The 18,023-nt window shown below is 43.4% G+C and overlaps 3 protein-coding genes across 5 annotated transcripts; 1 reads left to right on the forward strand and 2 right to left on the reverse strand.

Moving 5' to 3' along the window:
* Positions 1 to 676: 676 nt before the first annotated feature.
* On the forward strand, positions 677 to 2,711 carry rpl10a (ribosomal protein L10a). The gene is made up of 6 exons (XM_028409813.1): positions 677 to 751; positions 1,184 to 1,255; positions 1,340 to 1,420; positions 1,985 to 2,133; positions 2,215 to 2,387; positions 2,497 to 2,711. The coding sequence occupies exons 1-6, from the start codon at positions 747 to 749 to the stop codon at positions 2,665 to 2,667; spliced, it is 651 nt and encodes a 216-aa protein (XP_028265614.1). The 5' UTR covers positions 677 to 746; the 3' UTR covers positions 2,668 to 2,711.
* Positions 2,712 to 6,218: 3,507 nt separating this feature from the next.
* On the reverse strand, positions 6,219 to 13,697 carry inavaa (innate immunity activator a). Of its 3 annotated transcripts, XM_028410136.1 has the most exons (11): positions 13,639 to 13,693; positions 12,694 to 12,964; positions 9,943 to 10,039; positions 9,226 to 9,359; positions 8,975 to 9,097; positions 8,654 to 8,888; positions 8,500 to 8,553; positions 8,188 to 8,413; positions 7,876 to 8,025; positions 7,102 to 7,783; positions 6,219 to 6,915 (listed from the first exon to the last, which is right to left on the reverse strand). In XM_028410136.1, exons 3-11 carry the CDS (start codon positions 10,004 to 10,006, stop codon positions 6,829 to 6,831), a joined length of 1,755 nt encoding a protein of 584 aa, XP_028265937.1. In that variant the 5' UTR covers positions 10,007 to 10,039; positions 12,694 to 12,964; positions 13,639 to 13,693; the 3' UTR covers positions 6,219 to 6,828. The 3 variants fall into 3 exon arrangements, with proteins under 3 accessions (XP_028265937.1, XP_028265935.1, XP_028265938.1); XM_028410134.1 differs by lacking the exon at positions 12,694 to 12,964 and having other exon boundaries at positions 13,639 to 13,697; XM_028410137.1 differs by lacking the exon at positions 12,694 to 12,964 and having other exon boundaries at positions 6,855 to 6,915; positions 7,098 to 7,783; positions 13,639 to 13,697.
* Positions 13,698 to 15,217: 1,520 nt separating this feature from the next.
* Positions 15,218 to 17,733, reverse strand: LOC114438872 (protein FAM107B). The gene is made up of 5 exons (XM_028410493.1): positions 17,558 to 17,733; positions 16,473 to 16,500; positions 15,747 to 15,897; positions 15,524 to 15,668; positions 15,218 to 15,383 (listed from the first exon to the last, which is right to left on the reverse strand). The coding sequence occupies exons 1-5, from the start codon at positions 17,579 to 17,581 to the stop codon at positions 15,282 to 15,284; spliced, it is 450 nt and encodes a 149-aa protein (XP_028266294.1). The 5' UTR covers positions 17,582 to 17,733; the 3' UTR covers positions 15,218 to 15,281.
* Positions 17,734 to 18,023: the final 290 nt, after the last annotated feature.

Here is an 18,023-nt window from a genome sequence, read left to right on the forward strand (position 1 = left end):
TCTCCCCCCCCTCTCTCTCTCTCTCTCTCTCCCTCCCTCTCCAGCCTCATCTCCTCCGTTATCAATTGTCAGGTTTTCTTCTGTTTCTCTCTGCTCCTCCTTCAACAAAATGACAACAGGCAGAATGACCGTTTGATATAATAACGATAATATTGCTCCTCACGTGAACTATACTTTATACTATACTACAGTAAACAGTCCAGAAACAACATTCAATCAAAGCGTTTAGTTTTAGCGCCTCGTATCAACAGGACGTCATGTTTGTAAATATAAAACTCATTTTTTTAATGCCACTGTCACTACTAGCATTTTAAAACTCTCGAACTACTGCTCTTTACTTACATTTAAATGTGAATTCGGCACTCCTGCCGGTGCCGCTGCCGCTCGCTTGGTCCGTCATCCTACTATTGGACAAAAAGTAGGTCCGCAAAGCATTGTGGGATATTTAAGGCCACGAAGGATGGTAGCGATGCGTCCTCCAAATTCAGGCAAAAGGAGGACGCATTTGGAGGACGCATTTGAAGGACCCTTCGACTTTTGGCGAATTGGGACAGCCTTCGCGCAGCTTTGTGACGTAAGCGGCCTTAAAATGCGCACTCAGAAGGATGCAGACCCTGAAATGAGACACAGCCTATAAAAATGCTTTGCGCGTTTTGATGACGTCACTGTGGGTCGCCTTTATTTGTCGTAACATCCTGGTCTACTTCCTTTTCAACCTAGCTAGGCGAGAGGGACGAGCTGCTAAAATGAGGTTGGCCCCGATTTTATACAAATGTTATAACAATTAACTGCACACACGGCTATATTGTTATTTGTTACTCACCCAAGCATACGAAGTGTAATTGTAGACCTTTAAGCTCAGATTTTCAATATTAGTTGAGGCTGAATGTTACGCGTGTGGCCGGTTCATCTGCCGGTGTCCTGTAATGGTAAAACGGTTTTAGATGTAATCCACTGTCATCCACCGATTTAAAACATATTTCAATACTCTATCTTCTATCGGATGATTAAATCAACATTGTTGGAGGTTACGGTTTGATTTTTGTGCGCACTTTGCAACCATTTGTGACTTTTTTCGGTGCTCGGATGGTGCACTACAGATGACCCGTTTTTTATGGGATATATGGATCGCTCTTACTTACAGCCACTTTAACAAGTTTTACACCATTTGTTTGTTTTACAGTAAGGTCTCCAGAGATACGTTGTATGAAGCTGTGAAGGAGGTCCTCCAGGGCTCGGTGACCAAGCCAAGGAAGTAAGTTTGTATGAAGAAAAGTATTAAAGCCATTACATAAATAACACCCAGCAGCAGGATGAGTAACTTGTCATGTCCTCACAGGTTTGTGGAGAGCGTGGAGCTGCAGATTAGCCTGAAAAACTATGATCCCCAGAAGGACAAACGTTTCTCCGGCACCGTCAGGTTCGACCTTTTACTGTCTCACCCAACCTTTTCCTTGTTTGCTGCCAGCCCTGTCTGAGTATCAAAACAGCCATGTTACAATATGGCAAGTAGCAGATAATGTTGTTGTAAAGTCCAGACTGGCCAGGGGCAGACATGGAGAAGTACTCTGGGTAGTCTGACTGAGCCGACTCAGCCTTGGCTGGTGGAGGCAAAGCAGACGGACCCCTACCCTGGGTCTTAAAACATGAGGGGAGGCTGTGAGTGGCTGAGCTGGTAGGTTCATGTCCTCAGGCCGAACAGTTTGTAGTTTATACTGCCAGAGAGGCCAGCTGGACGTCGGCCACTGTGGTGGTATGGGTAAGAATTTTTTTATTACACAGTAAAATTGCAGCGGTGTCATTTGGAAAATGGTAGAGTATATAACATGTTCACATGTTAAAAGTTGAGAAATTACAATGAAACAGTATCACTTTAGGATTTAATTAATTTACTGACTGAATTGTAGCAAACATGCATAAATTAGCAGGTGTACGTGCATGAGCGTCTTTTGTCTGCTTGACCACCGTCTGACACCCCCTGCAGGCTGAAGACTCTCCCCAGGCCAAAGTTCTCCGTCTGTGTCCTGGGAGACCAGCAGCACTGTGATGAGGCCAAAGTTGCTGACATGCCCCACATGGACATTGAGGCTCTCAAGAAGCTCAACAAGAACAAAAAGCTGGTCAAGAAGCTTGGTATGATGAGTCCTGGAAACCTGATCAAACCCATTTGAGTCAAACAGGTTTCCTAACTATGCTCTCGTTTGCCTCTTCCAGCCAAGAAGTATGATGCCTTCCTGGCTTCTGAGTCCCTCATCAAACAGATCCCCCGTATCCTGGGACCTGGTCTGAACAAGGCCGGCAAGTTCCCCTCCCTGCTCACCCACAACGAGAATCTAAACACCAAGGTGGATGAGGTCAAATCCACCATCAAATTCCAGATGAAGAAGGTGACGACCTGGATGATTTTTATTTATTTTTTTTGTGGCTTTTTTGCCACATTTTAATAAGGGTGTGATTACCGGTCAGTGAACATTAACCTTGTTTTTTGTGTTGTAGGTGCTGTGTCTGGCTGTGGCTGTAGGACACGTGAAGATGACAGAGGATGAACTTGTGTACAACATCCACCTGGCTGTCAACTTCCTGGTGTCTCTGCTGAAGAAGAACTGGCAGAATGTGCGTGCCCTGTACATCAAAAGCACTATGGGCAAACCCCAGCGCCTCTACTAAAGTACAGCTTTTCTATTAATAAAAGTGGAGATGCTCCAAAGCTCTTTGATTTGAGTGGTTTTTATTTCTTCGCAGATTCGCCTGTTTTTGTGTTTAAAAGTTTTATGTGGCTTATTCTTTTTCAATATGGTTGACACAGTAATACCATAATTTTGTTCGTAGCATTTTATGGACATCACACTCTTGACGCTGAATGAGAGGGGCCAGTTTATGAACTTGAGCAGCTCATTTTTCATATTAAGTTAATATAAGGGTATAAGATTTGTGTGTTTTATGAGGTGGTGAAATGATGACAGTTATATGTGCATTAGGTCAGTCCAATTTTATGTCCTACAAAATAACATGGCCATGATGTTTTTGTGGAAGAAGACAAACATGCCAACAAAAGCAGCAGGGCTATTTATCTTTTAGTTTTTTTGTTTTTACACCGTTTCCATGATGGGTCCTTTCCTGATATATGCGTATGGTTTCAACTTGCATGCAAAAATTACTAGGATATTATTTACCATTAACATATATGTGGGCAGTTTGAAAAAAAAAACACAAGAGTGTGCCCGCAAAGCCAAATACAGCAGTTGGATACACACACAATTTGCTACATAAAGGAGCAACTTAAATGGATAATTGTGGAAATGTTTATAAAAGTACATGTATAATATATATATTTATTCCAGTTCTAATTCAAAACAACTGTGTTATATAGGTTCAGTACACACAGTGATATATTTCAAGCATTTATTTCTTTTGGTTGGGATAATATCGGCTTACAGTTAATGGAAAAAAGTATCTAAAAAAATAGGATATTGTGAAAAAGTTTAATATTGTAAACTTTATAACAGTAAAGCTACCTGTTGCTACCCATGAGCCTCTTTGGTTCGTCCTCCTCTGGTTTGACTGTGGATCTCTTAATAGGATTAACTATTCTGAGTACAGGAGAAAGGCAGAGGGAGAAATGAATCCAAGGCGCTCCGGTGATAACGTATTTGAGTTTTCTGTACTAATGGGAACTAGCTGTGGACTGTAAGGAGGACTAGAGTTATTTGATCAGGTTGGCTCAGACTGTGGGATTATTGAGGTGCAGACAGCTGCTGACGCAGTGATGAACGCTGAGGTGAGTCAAGTAATCTACCAGCAAGCCAACCTGTGAACTCTGTTTATTTAATGCTATTGTTTTTAACTGCTTTCAGTCTGATGCAGAGACAAACACTTACAACCTGTCCACCATGCAGGACAGTGAGGACAGCGTGGACGGTAACAGATTAAAATAAAATAAATACAATAAAAACCCTTTAAACAGGCGTCACAGCTCTAAATGTAATGTTTTATTAACAGAAACCAGTCAAGAGGAGCTGCTAGCCACAAGCTGGAGTGAGCTATCTATCATAGAGCGAGTGGGCCTCAACAGGTGCAGCATTGGACACATAAATATATTTAATAAGTTTCATTCGACCTTTTAATTATTTTTTTCAAACCTCTTGTTTTCTGACAGTGCAGAGATGTCAGAGAAGGCTGTGGAGGTAACACCACCACACTCTGAGTCAATCAAATGATTTTCCTCTTTGTTTTCACATACACTGTGTTTTGTGTGCTACATTCATAGATATAGTCCTTATTTTTGTTGCTCAAACTTTGCACCAAACAGAAGATATTCTGAAAATAAAACATCTTCGGGACCACAGTCACAGCGTAGAGGTATAAATTTGTGATGTTTTGCTCTCAGGCAGCCTTCTCTCAGATCGCACTGGCTTTCCGCTGTGATCAGTACACTCTGAAGCAGAGGCTGCAGGCTGAGGAGCACGCCCGCAACCTGGCTGAGGAGAACATCCAGCTAGAGCTGACCCGAGGCAGAGAGACCCTGGAGGTACGTGTGTGATGGTTCAAGTAGATCTTCATGATGCCACCAGAGAGCAGGTGTGCCTGTGATGTGACTGAGTGTGATTTCAGACACTGAAGGGCCTGTGTTTGGACAGTAAGCGCAGCAAGATCCTGCAGAGGCTGGAGTTGTCTCTGGACATCCTTGGAGGGACTGTGGAGCGAATCTCCAACACAGCAGAGGTGCTTGGTGCCGTGCATCAGGTACGCCTAGGCTACATTGTTGAAACATGTATGCTGTAGGCCTGAATCAATAACAAGCATTTTAATAACAGATGGCAATAATAGAATGTCTCATGCACTACTTTCAGGAGGCTCGAGTGAGTCGTGCAGTCGAGCTCATGGTGGCTCATGTGGAGAATCTGAGGAGGCGACATGACAGAAATGTGGCTGAGCTGGAAGAGGCCAAGAAGATGGTGCAGCAGCAGCAGCAAAGCACCTGCAGAAACATCATCGATCCCAGAGCCTCCCCAGGTTTCTGCTGCTCTGATGCAGTGTTTGTCTCGTTCTGCTGTCGTGTGCAAAATCTGACTCATCTCTTGTTGTAGAGCCACAGGAGAGTGACAATAGAGGGAGGGGCCCTCAGCAGGTAGGTAGATTTGTGGCTTCAAATATCAGAAGGACTTCTTTAATGGATCTGCTTTTCATTGCTGTTCCTCCTTTTTTTTGGATTAGAACAGCTTCCGTCGAAGGATCAGTGCATCAATCATTTCCGCTCAAACTCAGGTAAGTCGTTCTCCTTTGTGAAACTCTCCCACTCTTCTCCATAAAGTGAAGGTGTTCTTTATCTTCCCAGGAGAAGAGAAAGAGGGACTCCAAAAAGTGTGGCTCTTCCAGCAAGAAGTCATCCAACCCAAGCCCGCCCCCCTCCCCAAGCTCGGAGTCCAGCTGCTCGGCCATGACCAAAGACGAAAGCTACTTAGTGGATGACCGGTCAGCTGGACTCTCAGAGGTCATGTTGTATATCTGAACTGTATGGTGACGTTTTGTCAACATGTTTTGTTTCAGGCCACTTGATCCAGATGAACCTCCACCAGAGGCTTCAGCAGCTCAGAAACCTCCAGAACCTTCTCCCACCCCCGAGCCAGAGTGCCCCCCACCAAAACCAGTGACCACCAGGAAGACACAAAACAAAAGGTACAGCACTGTTCATGGGCTGTAACACAGACACTTGCAAGTTGTTGAAGCTCTTGATGTTTTTATTCTTTGAAGTTTCAGTTTTGTTTGCCTTCCTTTTGTAAATGTAAGTATTTACATTACAGCTCCTCAGCAGATGGTCTGCGACAGAGACACAAAGGAAAAGCAGCGTTACCAAAGAAAGCAAAGGAAAAAAAGACAGGAAGCGTCCAGAGACAGATGTCTGCGGGGACGTAAGTGAACTTTTTTTTTTTTAACATGATGATTGTTTGTTCACATGTTGACAGATCACTCTCCTCAGGTGTGGATCCACATGGAGGCAGCTTCCTCTGACTCACTGGCTGTACCACTGTCGATGGGCGCTCCTCTGCACGTATCTGTTTGTGCTTTTCTGTGTGACTTACTTTTTGTGGAAGCTTCACAATGAAGCCTTTGAGCCATGAGCCGTCCTTCGTCTTTGTATCTCAATATTAAATATTTTGATGAATACGTTTCTTGTCTTTATCTTAAAAGAATTGCACCCATATATAACATTGGTCGCATTTTTTATTACAAATATACAAAAAATATCTTAAAACTGATACAATCACACTGTTAGTAAGAAAACACCATATTGCAGTGAAAACATTCATCAAACCACCAAAGGCATCAGTGATTAATTTAGAGTTAATAGCAAAGGTTAAAATTCGGCTTATATCATGTAATGACTAGACACATTGCCACATTTGAAGTATATCATTTATACATAAAAAAATGTGTGTTCAAAGGGTTATTAGTTATAAGTATCTATATTGGAATGGGGGCATTAAATAATAGATAAATATTGTCCAAAATTATATTAGAAATGGGAACATTTATTTTTAAATCTACTGTTGGTGAATATCATGTGCAAAATGTGTGCCAGCCACACAACATTACTCAAGTCTGTGATCTTACTGACACTTACATGAAGTTATATCAGCTTCAATTCACCTCAAATCTAATATGAAACTACTTCAAATAAATAAAACTGGCATAGCACCTTACATTAAGAATTAAATTACCAATAGGTCCAGGTTTCTGCACAAACAGTCTCACAGAGAGACTTAAATAAATATGTAGATAAATTAAAAAGAAATGACTCAGCACACGGCAGAGGAGTGACGGTGTCTCTTACACCTGGCTCACAATTTCAGCATCCTCAGCGACAAACCACTGGACCGGAGTCCCGTCTGCAGCTCTCTGCAGAATCACGTTACCCTGGAAGAAAAAGAGACAAACAGACAATGTGTTAATGTTTGTCCAGCCAAGTAAGAGGCAAAAAACGTGTTGAACTGTGACATGTAGCTGGATTTTACTATAAATTGAGCATTGGTTGGTTAAAATAACTGTGATGGACATATTTGTTGATGCTTCACAGACCATCACTGTGTGTTCAGTACCAACCTGTTTAAAAGGGGGCATGTGAGGTGAAGTGGGGCTCATGACATTCATTGGGCCCTGCTGTTCCCCACAGTTTGGCCGCAACTTCTGCAGTTGATTCCTTTGATGCCAGGACTTCAGCTCCTCTGACACAATCTCCCTGGGCATAAGTCTGATGGCATGGTTGGGGTATTCTTTCAGCGAGGGGGTCCGCACCAGCCTGTTATAAGGTGGAGGCGCCTTTAGGATGCCCCTCGGAGAAGACGCCACTTCCTGCCACTGTCTTTGCTGAGGGCTGTGTGATGCAACAGGGGGAGACAGGAAACGCTTCCCCATGTCCAGGTCCTGTGGAGAAAGGGGCCCTTCATCTGCTGGAACATAGGACTGAGACTGGGTGGAGTTAGTGTGTGGACTAGGGAAGCCAGAGGGTCCTTTCTTCTGCGCTCCAAAGTGGAATCCATAAGGTGGAGGGAAGAGCTTCGGGATCTCAGTGGGTCTGTCCCTGCCAGGAGAGCCGATGTAGGAGGATGATGAGTGCTCTGAGCTGCTGTCCTCAGAGCTGGACTGGTAGGGACGCAGGGGAGAGTACTCTGGAGAACGCACCATGAAGTCAGCCAAGCAGCGCCGCTGTGGCAGCCTGGCACGCCCTCGACTATTTTCTGAGCCGAGGCGCTCAAAGTCAGCAGAAGGCTTCTTTTTTGGAAGTCTAAGAAGACATAACACACAACAGTGAAGACACTGTACACAAAATGTACACAAACATTATGCCCCACAACAGACATGAGAGTCTTTGCATACCTAAAGGACTGGGAGTACTGTCGGCGTACAAGCAGCTCTGGTGTGGAGGGGGCGCTTGTGGAGTGGCTGTGAGGGAGGGCCAAGTTCTTGACAAACTGAGAGAGAGGGATCCTGCTGCTCTCTGTAGACACCTGGGTTCCTGATGGACTGCTGCTCACAACAAATCAGAAAGAATGACTGAGATGTGCAAAGTCTATGCAAAGTGTATGCTAACCCTGCTAAGAGGTGAAACCGCAGCATTACAAAGGAGATTTTGGTGTCATATAACTATGATCATATTTTATGTGCTGTTATCAGACTATGGCGCCATACCTGGACCTGCTGCTGCTTGCTGACTGAGGTTTTGTGACCTTGTGGTAAGGATGGTCCAGACTGGACTCTTTCCAAGGAGAGTTCTGGATGGGAGAGCGCTCGTACTCCACACTGAGCTGACTTGAGAACTGCTGAGATGACTGCAAAGGTTTAACTGACAGCTGGAGGGGGTCTGAATAGGAAGTGCCCAATACTGGAGGTGAGAGGGGGGTGGGCGAGTCCACATCTACGGAGGGTCAGAGAAACAGGTTTTACAAAAACAAACAATAAGAATAAAATAACCAATAAAATAACCAAGTACTGTCAGCTCACCATCATCCAGAGCCACCACATCAGAGAGGGAGCTGTCATCAGACATGCTCATATCTGCACACAGAAAACATTTGATAAGTTTCCATCACACTTATGATTTATATGATTTATATGTAGCACATTCTGGCCTGAAGGGGGCAGCAGTGTCACTCACCTTTGTTTTGGGTGGTTGATGTGCTGATGCATGGTGAGTTGCATGCGCTCTTGATCCTGTGTTGGAACACAGCCTCTTGCAGATCCTTCATTTTCTTCTCCTCCCTCTTGCACTGCTGTAGCCGGCTCTTCTTCTGGGGTTTGCTCAATTTCTCCTCCAGGGAGAGTTTGCGGGCTGCCTCATAAATCTGTCGCTGAAGTGCCAAGTCTGTCTCTAGAACTTTCAACTCTGAATCCTGGGATGAAGACAAATTCCAACAAGTTTTAGCTAGTAAATATACGTATTTTCAGCTGACTTGCTGACACTGCTGGTGGCCCAAACCTGTTTATCCAGATGAATCAGACCTTCATCCAGCTTGAATGAAGCTCCAATTCGCCTTCGAACCCGAGGTGGCTTCTCATCTGGCATCAGAGGATAGTCTGAGGGCAATGTGCCGGTCAGCTCCTGTGAAGACCAAAATAAAGAAGAAAATATGACACCCAGGCTTAAGACTTACCTGTTCATTTATTATTTTTATGAGATTAAATTAGGCACAAAATATTTTTGGTAGTGTATATGAAGGAGCTACTCACCGCCTCCCTGATGCAGAGTTTCCGGAGCTCCAGCAGGCAGAGCTCTAGACGGTCCTCCAGAGACTGGTGCTTCAGCTTCAGGGCTCTGGTGTGGGTGGTGAGGTCTTTCACTGGGGATGTGGGGCTGTCTGGACCTGCAGTAAATATATATAAAGTCAGACTGCAGCATCTGGACCAAACGTAAAATAAACATCAATATTTACACTACAAAATTTCGGGGTCACCCAGGCCAGTTTTATAGCTTCTCTGATCAGCACAACTGTTTTCAACTGTGCTAACATGATTGGACAAGAGTGTTCTAAACATCAATTAGCCTTTTAACATGATTAGCTAACACAATGTAACACAGATGGTTGCTGGAAATGGGCCTCTGTACACCTGTACAATAAAGATCAGTTAATATCTACACTGTATGTCAGATTACTTTATGTTATCTTCATTGAAAAAAAGTGTTTTTTTTTTTAAATTTGGACATTGGTCAAGTGACCCCAAATGTTTGAACAGTACTATAAATGTACTATAATTCTACACACACACACACACACACACACACACACACACACATATATATATATATATATATATATATATATATATATATATATATAATACACTACTACCTGTTTTTGTTGTATATGTTGTTTTTGTGGATTTTTTTTTGTATTTCACTTTTAGCAGATATTAGTATATCAACATATATTGGATGTTTGTTCTTACCAGAGTGTAATATAATCCCACTGTCTGTGTCACTGATCTCCTCTTTGCTCTCGATGGCCGTCATCTTCACTGTCTGCTCTTGAGGTTTTATAAACACCTGTTGTAAAAGATATTTTCGATTACTTTTACTTTTCAACACGTGGCTTCATTCATTCTCACTCTGCCACTTAACAAAAGTGAGTGACTGTTCTTTTAACACACTTATCTATGCAGCTCTCCATCCCCCACCTCCTCCTCCTCTTGCTCCCTCCCATGCTCAATCACAAAAGAGGCAGACCCCTACGGTTGACTCGGCACATGTGTGGGGGTTAATCTGAATCGTGGTGCCATGGTGACGGGGCATGGTGAGGCTGGCTAGGGGAGCGTGTCGGCGTGAGGCGTGTCAGAGGGCGTTTAAAGAGCCCAGACCCCAAAAAAGAAAGCAGATGGCAGCGGGAATTACCCCACTCATGGACTGCACCTGTTCCCTCTGTGCGCCCCTCCCTCTGCTCCTATTCAACCAGTGTCCAGAAAGCCCTCTGGGAGCTTTGAAGTGGGAGAGTGTCTCAATGCGGGGCTTGTCCATGCAACATCCCTGCTGACTCCTGTGCAATGTTGCACACTTTCACAAACAGGACAACACAATTCATGTTTACAGCCGCTCTGCTCCATTGTTGTTCTGCAGCAAACATGTGACAATATCCTCCATGGAACAAGAGGAAGAACGATGACTTAAACAAATTGGAGATGAATCGAGGCGTTTAAAATCAGGTCAGCAGTCTGTGTGGGACTGCTTTAGTGAAATTACCTTAGGGTGTGAGACAACTTCACAGAACGCTGCCTTTATTTTGACCGTTTATTTTAGCTTAATTAATTCATTTCAGTCCTCACATGTCTGCACCCACCCTTGATTTCAGCTACAAAGGCCACAGGCCTGAGGCCTCACAGGCCCAAACCTGTTTAAAGGATGTCATTAGCTTGCCTTGCTTTAATGCCACATTCATAAAAAAACAGCTCATAAGCTTGATGACTTTTAGACTGATCTCTGTGTCAATATCTTGTAAACAAAACTCATATGAGAAGTTAATGATGTGCTTTTAGTCAGGAACAAAGGGAATGTAAGATGCCATGCTAAACACCACATGAAAGAATGTGTTGCTCCAGCTTCTTCTGAGTATAATCCCCAGTCCTTGTCTTCGCCACTGTGTTTGGAGATTGGTATCAGGCTTTTTCCTGTAGGGCTGAGGAAGACACAGAGCCTATGTGGATGAGAACCTCCTCTAACAGGATATTATTGTGTATCCCATAGGTCAGACCTATTCACCACAGCAACTCATGTGAACTGACACAGCTATGAGCAGCCAGTAGCACAATGAGGCACAGCTAGGCAGCTTGAGTCAGTAAAACAACACTGCAACAAAGACCCTGTATCCACCAACTGGCCTCAATAATCTGCTGCGGGCGCAATATCTGCTGACAACTCAGGGCTGCGCAGTGTTGTTAGGCCAATATTGAGACAAGGCTGCAGTGAGAGGTGGAGGAAGGATAGTTAGTGTGCAAGGTTGAGGGCTGCTCAGACACATGGCTCCATGCTGCAGCAATCTAAAAACTTCAGACGTCAACAGGAATCCAGCCTCGTAATAAGAGACAGGCAGAGTAATGTGGGATTTACCCACTTACACCCAATAACTGTCTAAAGACTTTCACAAGAGTCTGTGGTCTGGGCTGATTGAGTGGGTGGGAGAGCTCGAGTAAAACTCTCAATTTAAGTTGCAGCTCATTGCCAGAGCACTGATACCATTTGTCATAGTTTTCATGAGAACCTGAAGTCACTGGAGTGTTGAAATTATACTGTTGGTGAGAGCCAAGAAACAAGACTTTTTTTTGGATTGAGTGTACCAGGAATAGTAATCCATTTCCTGTAGGGGATGGCTGCTGATAGCACAGTTTCCACCCGGCAGACCTGATTAATGTAGTCATAACATCTAAATTGAGGGAAGTGTGTGTGATCACTGCTAATGATGACTACCTTGAAACGTGTCAGGGATGGGAGCTGACTGTCCCACCCATCCTCTGGCTGTTCACTGGACTGTGACAGCGTAACATCTACGGAAGTTGGTGTTTATGGCAAGAGATCATGATGTGGATTTACTGTCTCCCAGACTTCCCCCACCACCCTTTCCCATGAGCCTTAGGAGCTGCGTACTCCTGGATTGTGGCCACCACCCCCGTGCTCATTACCACTGTGGTCGGCCCTGGAATTACCAACGGGGACCAGCCTCGCCGAGGAAACAGTGAGGGTTGCCTGAAACCAGACCGAGGCCTGTTCGAACCCTGTAATTAAGATTCTCAAGTGAATGCTGATACTATGGAAGAAACCAAACGACTTTACAGCATGCCTTATTTCAGAGTCTGATGAAAAGCCAAAATCCATTCAGCAAAATGGATCCACTCTGTACACAGTATGGCCTGCTGGAAGAAAAGTGCATCAATGTGGGGGAGCACAAGGAGAGAAGAAAAAAGAAGTGTTGTGTTACAAAGCACGTCACTGAAGTCAGATCTCTGCTTGAAGAAGCAGCAGCACTGAGTTTGGAAACTCCACAGACATACAGCAGCAAACTGCAGACAGGAGGTTGATATAACACAAACTCAGCCAGCCTCTCTCCTCAGCCTGTGCTCTCTGAGATACTGTTAAGTAGCCCAACAGAGACAATGCATGAGTAATAAGCACCGTGCTGACCTGCTCACAGTCACTGGAGGCCATATGCTCACCAGACACAGCAGTGCTGTCACAGCCCAACGACAGTGCAAACACAGAGGGCAAGAAGAGATGCTCCATTGTTGTGCAGAGGTTAAGGGGGAAGGCTGTGGATTGTGACACCTTGTCTCTCTGAGTCATCACTTCAGAAGCCTCTGAATGGACACACTGATGGTCATCTCTCTCCAGGGGCAGGATGCAGTTACAGCTTTTTCACCCCCCGAGTGCCCGCTGCTGACAAAAGAACCAGGGGACTCCAGGGGAATAACAACACCGAGGTGTTGTCTTCAGCGCCACAGTGACATTTCATGTCTGTCAACATGCGCATTGGAGGCAGTTGTGTTTATTCTGCAGCTGTGGACACCAACGACTGCCACCAACTAGTCTGTCGCCTCACAGACATATACAGTAGATAGTGCTGTGTTTATTATATAAAAGAAACAAACAAACTCTATTCATAGAACAATACAGAGCAAATTAGCAGATTATATTCTGGCTCAATGCAGTTTGGCCTTAATTCTAATTTAATGGTCTGATACTGACGGTCTCTTCTATGTTAAACTAAAAATAATTTACAGCACAACCTTGAAAATGTATTCATTATGTAGAAGTAAAGTAATTTATATGAAGTGATCATTACTGCTGGTTATAGTTTATGTCTTGTCGGGTAGCTTAATCAACAGTAAAGCATCCATCTGATAATGACCAGTATAAATGTCAAAACTTTAAAATAAATCCACCTGAACTGCTGTTGGCTAAAAGCACAGAAACATCATGACTGTTGAAACAGTGACATTTATCATAATACATGACTGATGTTGGTGTTATTTTAAAGCCAACACACTTATTAAAGTATTTCTTCCTTCAAGATCAGACATCCCCCAATCTTCACTGTCACTGCTATTTTCTCATTGATCAATAATGATGCTGATAAGCACCACAGCATTGTTTGTACTGACCTTGTAGTTTGCGGTGTGCTCCTCTACTGCATCCTCTCCGAGGCGGCAGGAGTCTCTCAGACTTTCTCTGGTCAGATGTGAGAGTGGCGCTTGGGACATCTGTTTCAGACAACTCCACTTCCTGGTTAAGGAGGAAAGTCTTTGATGGCTTTTGATTAAATATATATTTATAAACAGATCTTACTTCTTATATTTAATAATGTTTACTTGATTATATGTTGTGCTGCTTTAACTTTTACAAAACGTCTTTGGTTTCGCTTTAACAAGAAAAGTATTTGTTTACGTGCTGATGATCCCCCCCGGGGTCTTGTTAAATGGTTTGGTCCGACGCTGCTGGCTTCTCTAGACACGCTTTGCGTATTGACTCAGCACGCGACTCACTGAGGGGGCTTTTAATTTGAAAAGAGTCACAAAAGAAGAATGGCCGGAGGCAGGGGCAAGTTTTGGTTAAAAAAAAAGGACAGCTGGCAAGTGAGTGGTGGTGAACAGGACCAGTCACTGCTTTCCTCTGCAATAATCACAAATTAAAATGTAAAACTCAGCTAAAACTAGATTCAACAATCCAAGAATAAATCACAATTGGCAATTGCAAAATCATAAAGCACAATTCAAGTTGTTTATTTTTTTTCTTTCATACAGAGTGAATCAAAGTGACTCATGTATCTTTGCTGAGCTGTAATTAGCCTATAACACACAAAATATAAAAACGAAAGACTCATGTCAACATTACACATGGTGCAGCAACATTATAATGTAGGTTAGAATCAGTAAGTCTGAAATAATTGTACTGCACATACACCTGGATTTTAGGACATATTCTGTGACACCCTTGTGGGTTACATTTGTGTATGAGTTAAGTGCTGAAATACCACACAGGCTACTTTCATTTGTTTGCAGCCAGTGGCTTCCGTGACTGTCCCAAATGTCTCCAGTGCCTTAACCGGACCCTTGGGTATTCCCCAAGCCTATATCTCCTGAAAAGCCTCCTCCAGATGGCCTGTGCTTTCTCCTCTCGTCCCGTGAAGGAATGAAAAGATCGGCTAATTAAAAAAAGTCCCATATCCATGTGAAAGAAGCGTGAGAGTCCTTGGGGACAAGGGCTGCATGCAAATCAATCCCCAATGCTTTGAATTGTGTCCAGCACAACAACCCATGGCTGCAAACCACCAGGCTTTTATTTCCACAGCACACAGACGCACTAAATCAAGAGTCGTGACAGAAACAGATAAACAAACATGCACATTTGTAACATGGGGGATTTTTTTTATTGATATAAAACAGTTCTGTTGAAAATGTTTTATGTTTGTAACTGCTTCATATAAAGTAAGGAATCAGGCTTCAACTGATCTGGCCCTTTCCGGAAACAGACTCCTGCTCCTTTAAGCAAGGAAGAAGAAAAACATAAAAAATATCCAGATTCAATATCAATCCACACAATTCTGAATAAAAAATGAGCACTTCATCTTCCTCATTACACACAGAACTGTGACAGTTTATGAATATGGATTATGTGTAACTAATACAATTTAAAACCCACTAAGAAATGTGAAGACAGCTGGTATTTTACAGAAGCTTTGCATGTGTAGCTCAGCAGACGGTGAACATAAAGATTTAGGGCCACTCTGGTGAGATGCTGCAGAGCCTCACTGCTCAGACATCTGTGTGCGCCTCAGGTTGTCCTTCACACGGACAAACTCTGGGATCTTCTGCTGGTTCTCCCGCCGCCTGATCTCCTCCTCCTCATACTGAAAATACAGTGTGTCAACACTGTAACTGAAATGTTTATTGCACTTCAGTATAGCTCCAGTTGTACATGTCTGTAGTACTGGACCTTCATATTAAGTGAATTTATGTGTATGTATGTGTATTATCATCAGTCCCTGACCTCCTGCAGCTTCTGCTGCCTCTTGCGGAGCTCCGTCTCCAGATCAGAGGGCCGCCGTTGTGCCATCTCCTCCTCCTTGTGCAGCTCCAGTCTGCGCTGCTCCAACACTCGCTTCAGTTCTGGTTTCTCCTCCAGCAGCAGGCCCCTGCTCCATCAGAGCCACACTTACAAACACAAACAGACCGTCCTGCTCTAAAAGTGGAGGTGTTATCAGTGTCCGTACCGTTTATGGCTAAGCAGCAGCTCCCGGTGGAGGTTCTGGTAACTCGGTGTGTCTGATGAGGAGCCGTTCAGTTTCCTTGGCTGACCGAGCTCATCACTGCTGAAGTCTGCTGTGGACTGACGGATCAAAGGTGGATGGCCAACAGAGGTCTCTGAAGAACATGAATGAACACATACAACTCAACACAACAACAGAAAAATGAAAAAACAAAGTTTGACTGTGTGACTGAGTATTTGCTGGCCTGTTCTGTAAAATATATCACAACCCAAAAATTTAGAATATGTATGATGTAATTAAAGAAAGTTGTTGATTTATTTTGGGAAATTCAAATTAAATGATCATATTTTTTTATTTTTTTTATTTTAGATACTGTATTAATCTCAGAGGGAAGTTCGTTACGGCTGCTGCACAAGCAGTGTCATACAATGACTAGCAAGGCGCGCCACAGGCTAGGGTGAAGTGTCTTGCCCAAGAACACACAACAGTGACTAGGGAGGAGTTGGGATCGAACCACCAACCTTCCGGTTATTGGACAACCCTGCTATCCCACTGCGCCACTGTTGCCCTGTTGCACTGTTGCCCATGGATCAATCAGTCAAATAGATTCTTTAATCAATTTGATAGAATGGATTAATTAAGCTATCAAACATTTGACTGAACTTTCATTATAATTAAAATGTATTCATCTTGTTAATTATTATTTTGGCATATTGTCCTTTAACATACCTCTTTTATGGTGTCCATACGCCAGTTTCTGTGAAATTCGCACAATAAAAATAAAATTCTCTTGTTAGATACACAAGTAAATTATATCACAGCCCATCCGAACATTATAACATCAATGTACCAAAACTGGTTTGTCAAACAATCTTTTGATTGTCCCCTGATGGAACAGAGGGTGTAATAAGATAAAGGCTAAAAGAGACCGTGCCTGCTGTGCTGCTTAATCAGGTGAGCTGTGTTTACAAAGGTGACATAACAGCTCCATCAACCTGTCAGAAAGCAGCAGTGTGAGGTCAGCCTTTGGCAAAGCATGAAAATAGTTCTAATTTGTTCCACTCATAACAAGACGGCGTGAAACTCCTACGGTGTAACACAATGAGAGATGCATCACTACCACACCCAATGAAATCAGATAGCCAAAAGAAAAGATCACATTAAGCAGGGAGCAGATGGTAGATATGACTGAGCACACAGAGTCATCGAACCTGCTGGGAAGATCGAGTTTTTGCCCCACAGCTCAACATTATGATCCTGAAGCTCTGGAATTGTGCCTTTTGCTGTTCCTGTCTCAGACATAAGCCTCTGGGTCGTGTCCCTCACTGGGCCCCAGCAGGAAGGTTGAGCTCAGAGATAACCTGTCAGGTGTTTGACCTGGAAGCCATTGTTCCAATCAAAGGCCACAGGACTGAGATGGATTACAGGAAATTCACTCAATTCAATTTGACAACTGTCTGTCTATCAACATAAGCAGTATTGTCATATTGGAGATTCTAATCAGTAGTAATAGATCAGATTTATGGATTTAATGACAAAACTGAAACAATGTAAACTGTGTTTACATCACAAGTGTGTTTTCTCACAGGTTTATATGCAAAATTTGTTCTTTGACATGACCGGAGAAACTAAAGTAAACTAAGGAGAAGGTATTACAGGAACAGTCAACAATCGGATTCAATGATTGTTCTATGAGATGTTATGCAAAGAAATTAAAAATAACTACACTGAACCACACCTGACTGCAACTAACCCTCTGACAAGTGAAGCTACCAGACAGCAGCAAAACAAAACAAAACAAACCAAACACTCACTTTCTTTGCTGCTGACCCCTCCATGGCAGGATGGTGGAAGTCCACTGCTTGTGTCCAGTTACAGTCTTTCTGTTTTAATCCATACTTATAAAGAGTCGCTCTTCCTCACTAACTCAGTTTGTCTGTTGTCTGTTCCTTTGCTGCATCCAAGACCAACATATTGTTGTGGAAGAGGAATCCACAGACTCAATGTGCCACCTAGCAGTAGTCAACAGTGGTAGTAGACGCTGAAATCTTATTACGCCATTCAAGATTACCTCACAACCCCCACAGGGTACAGGATGCTAGATTAGTTAATTGCCGCTGACACAAATGCAGCTTAAAAACAACCCAGCGCAGTACTATACCAGTCGACTACTCTACCAGAGTCCATTAATGCTGATGCAGACTCCAACGCTATCATGCAAATCAGCATCCTAGTGTGAAGTGGCTTAATGTTTCACTCTGTGCTTAGTGGTTGTTGTTG

This window comes from Parambassis ranga, chromosome 7 (assembly GCF_900634625.1).
Source record: "Parambassis ranga chromosome 7, fParRan2.1, whole genome shotgun sequence".
Classification (NCBI taxonomy): Eukaryota; Metazoa; Chordata; class Actinopteri; family Ambassidae; genus Parambassis; species Parambassis ranga.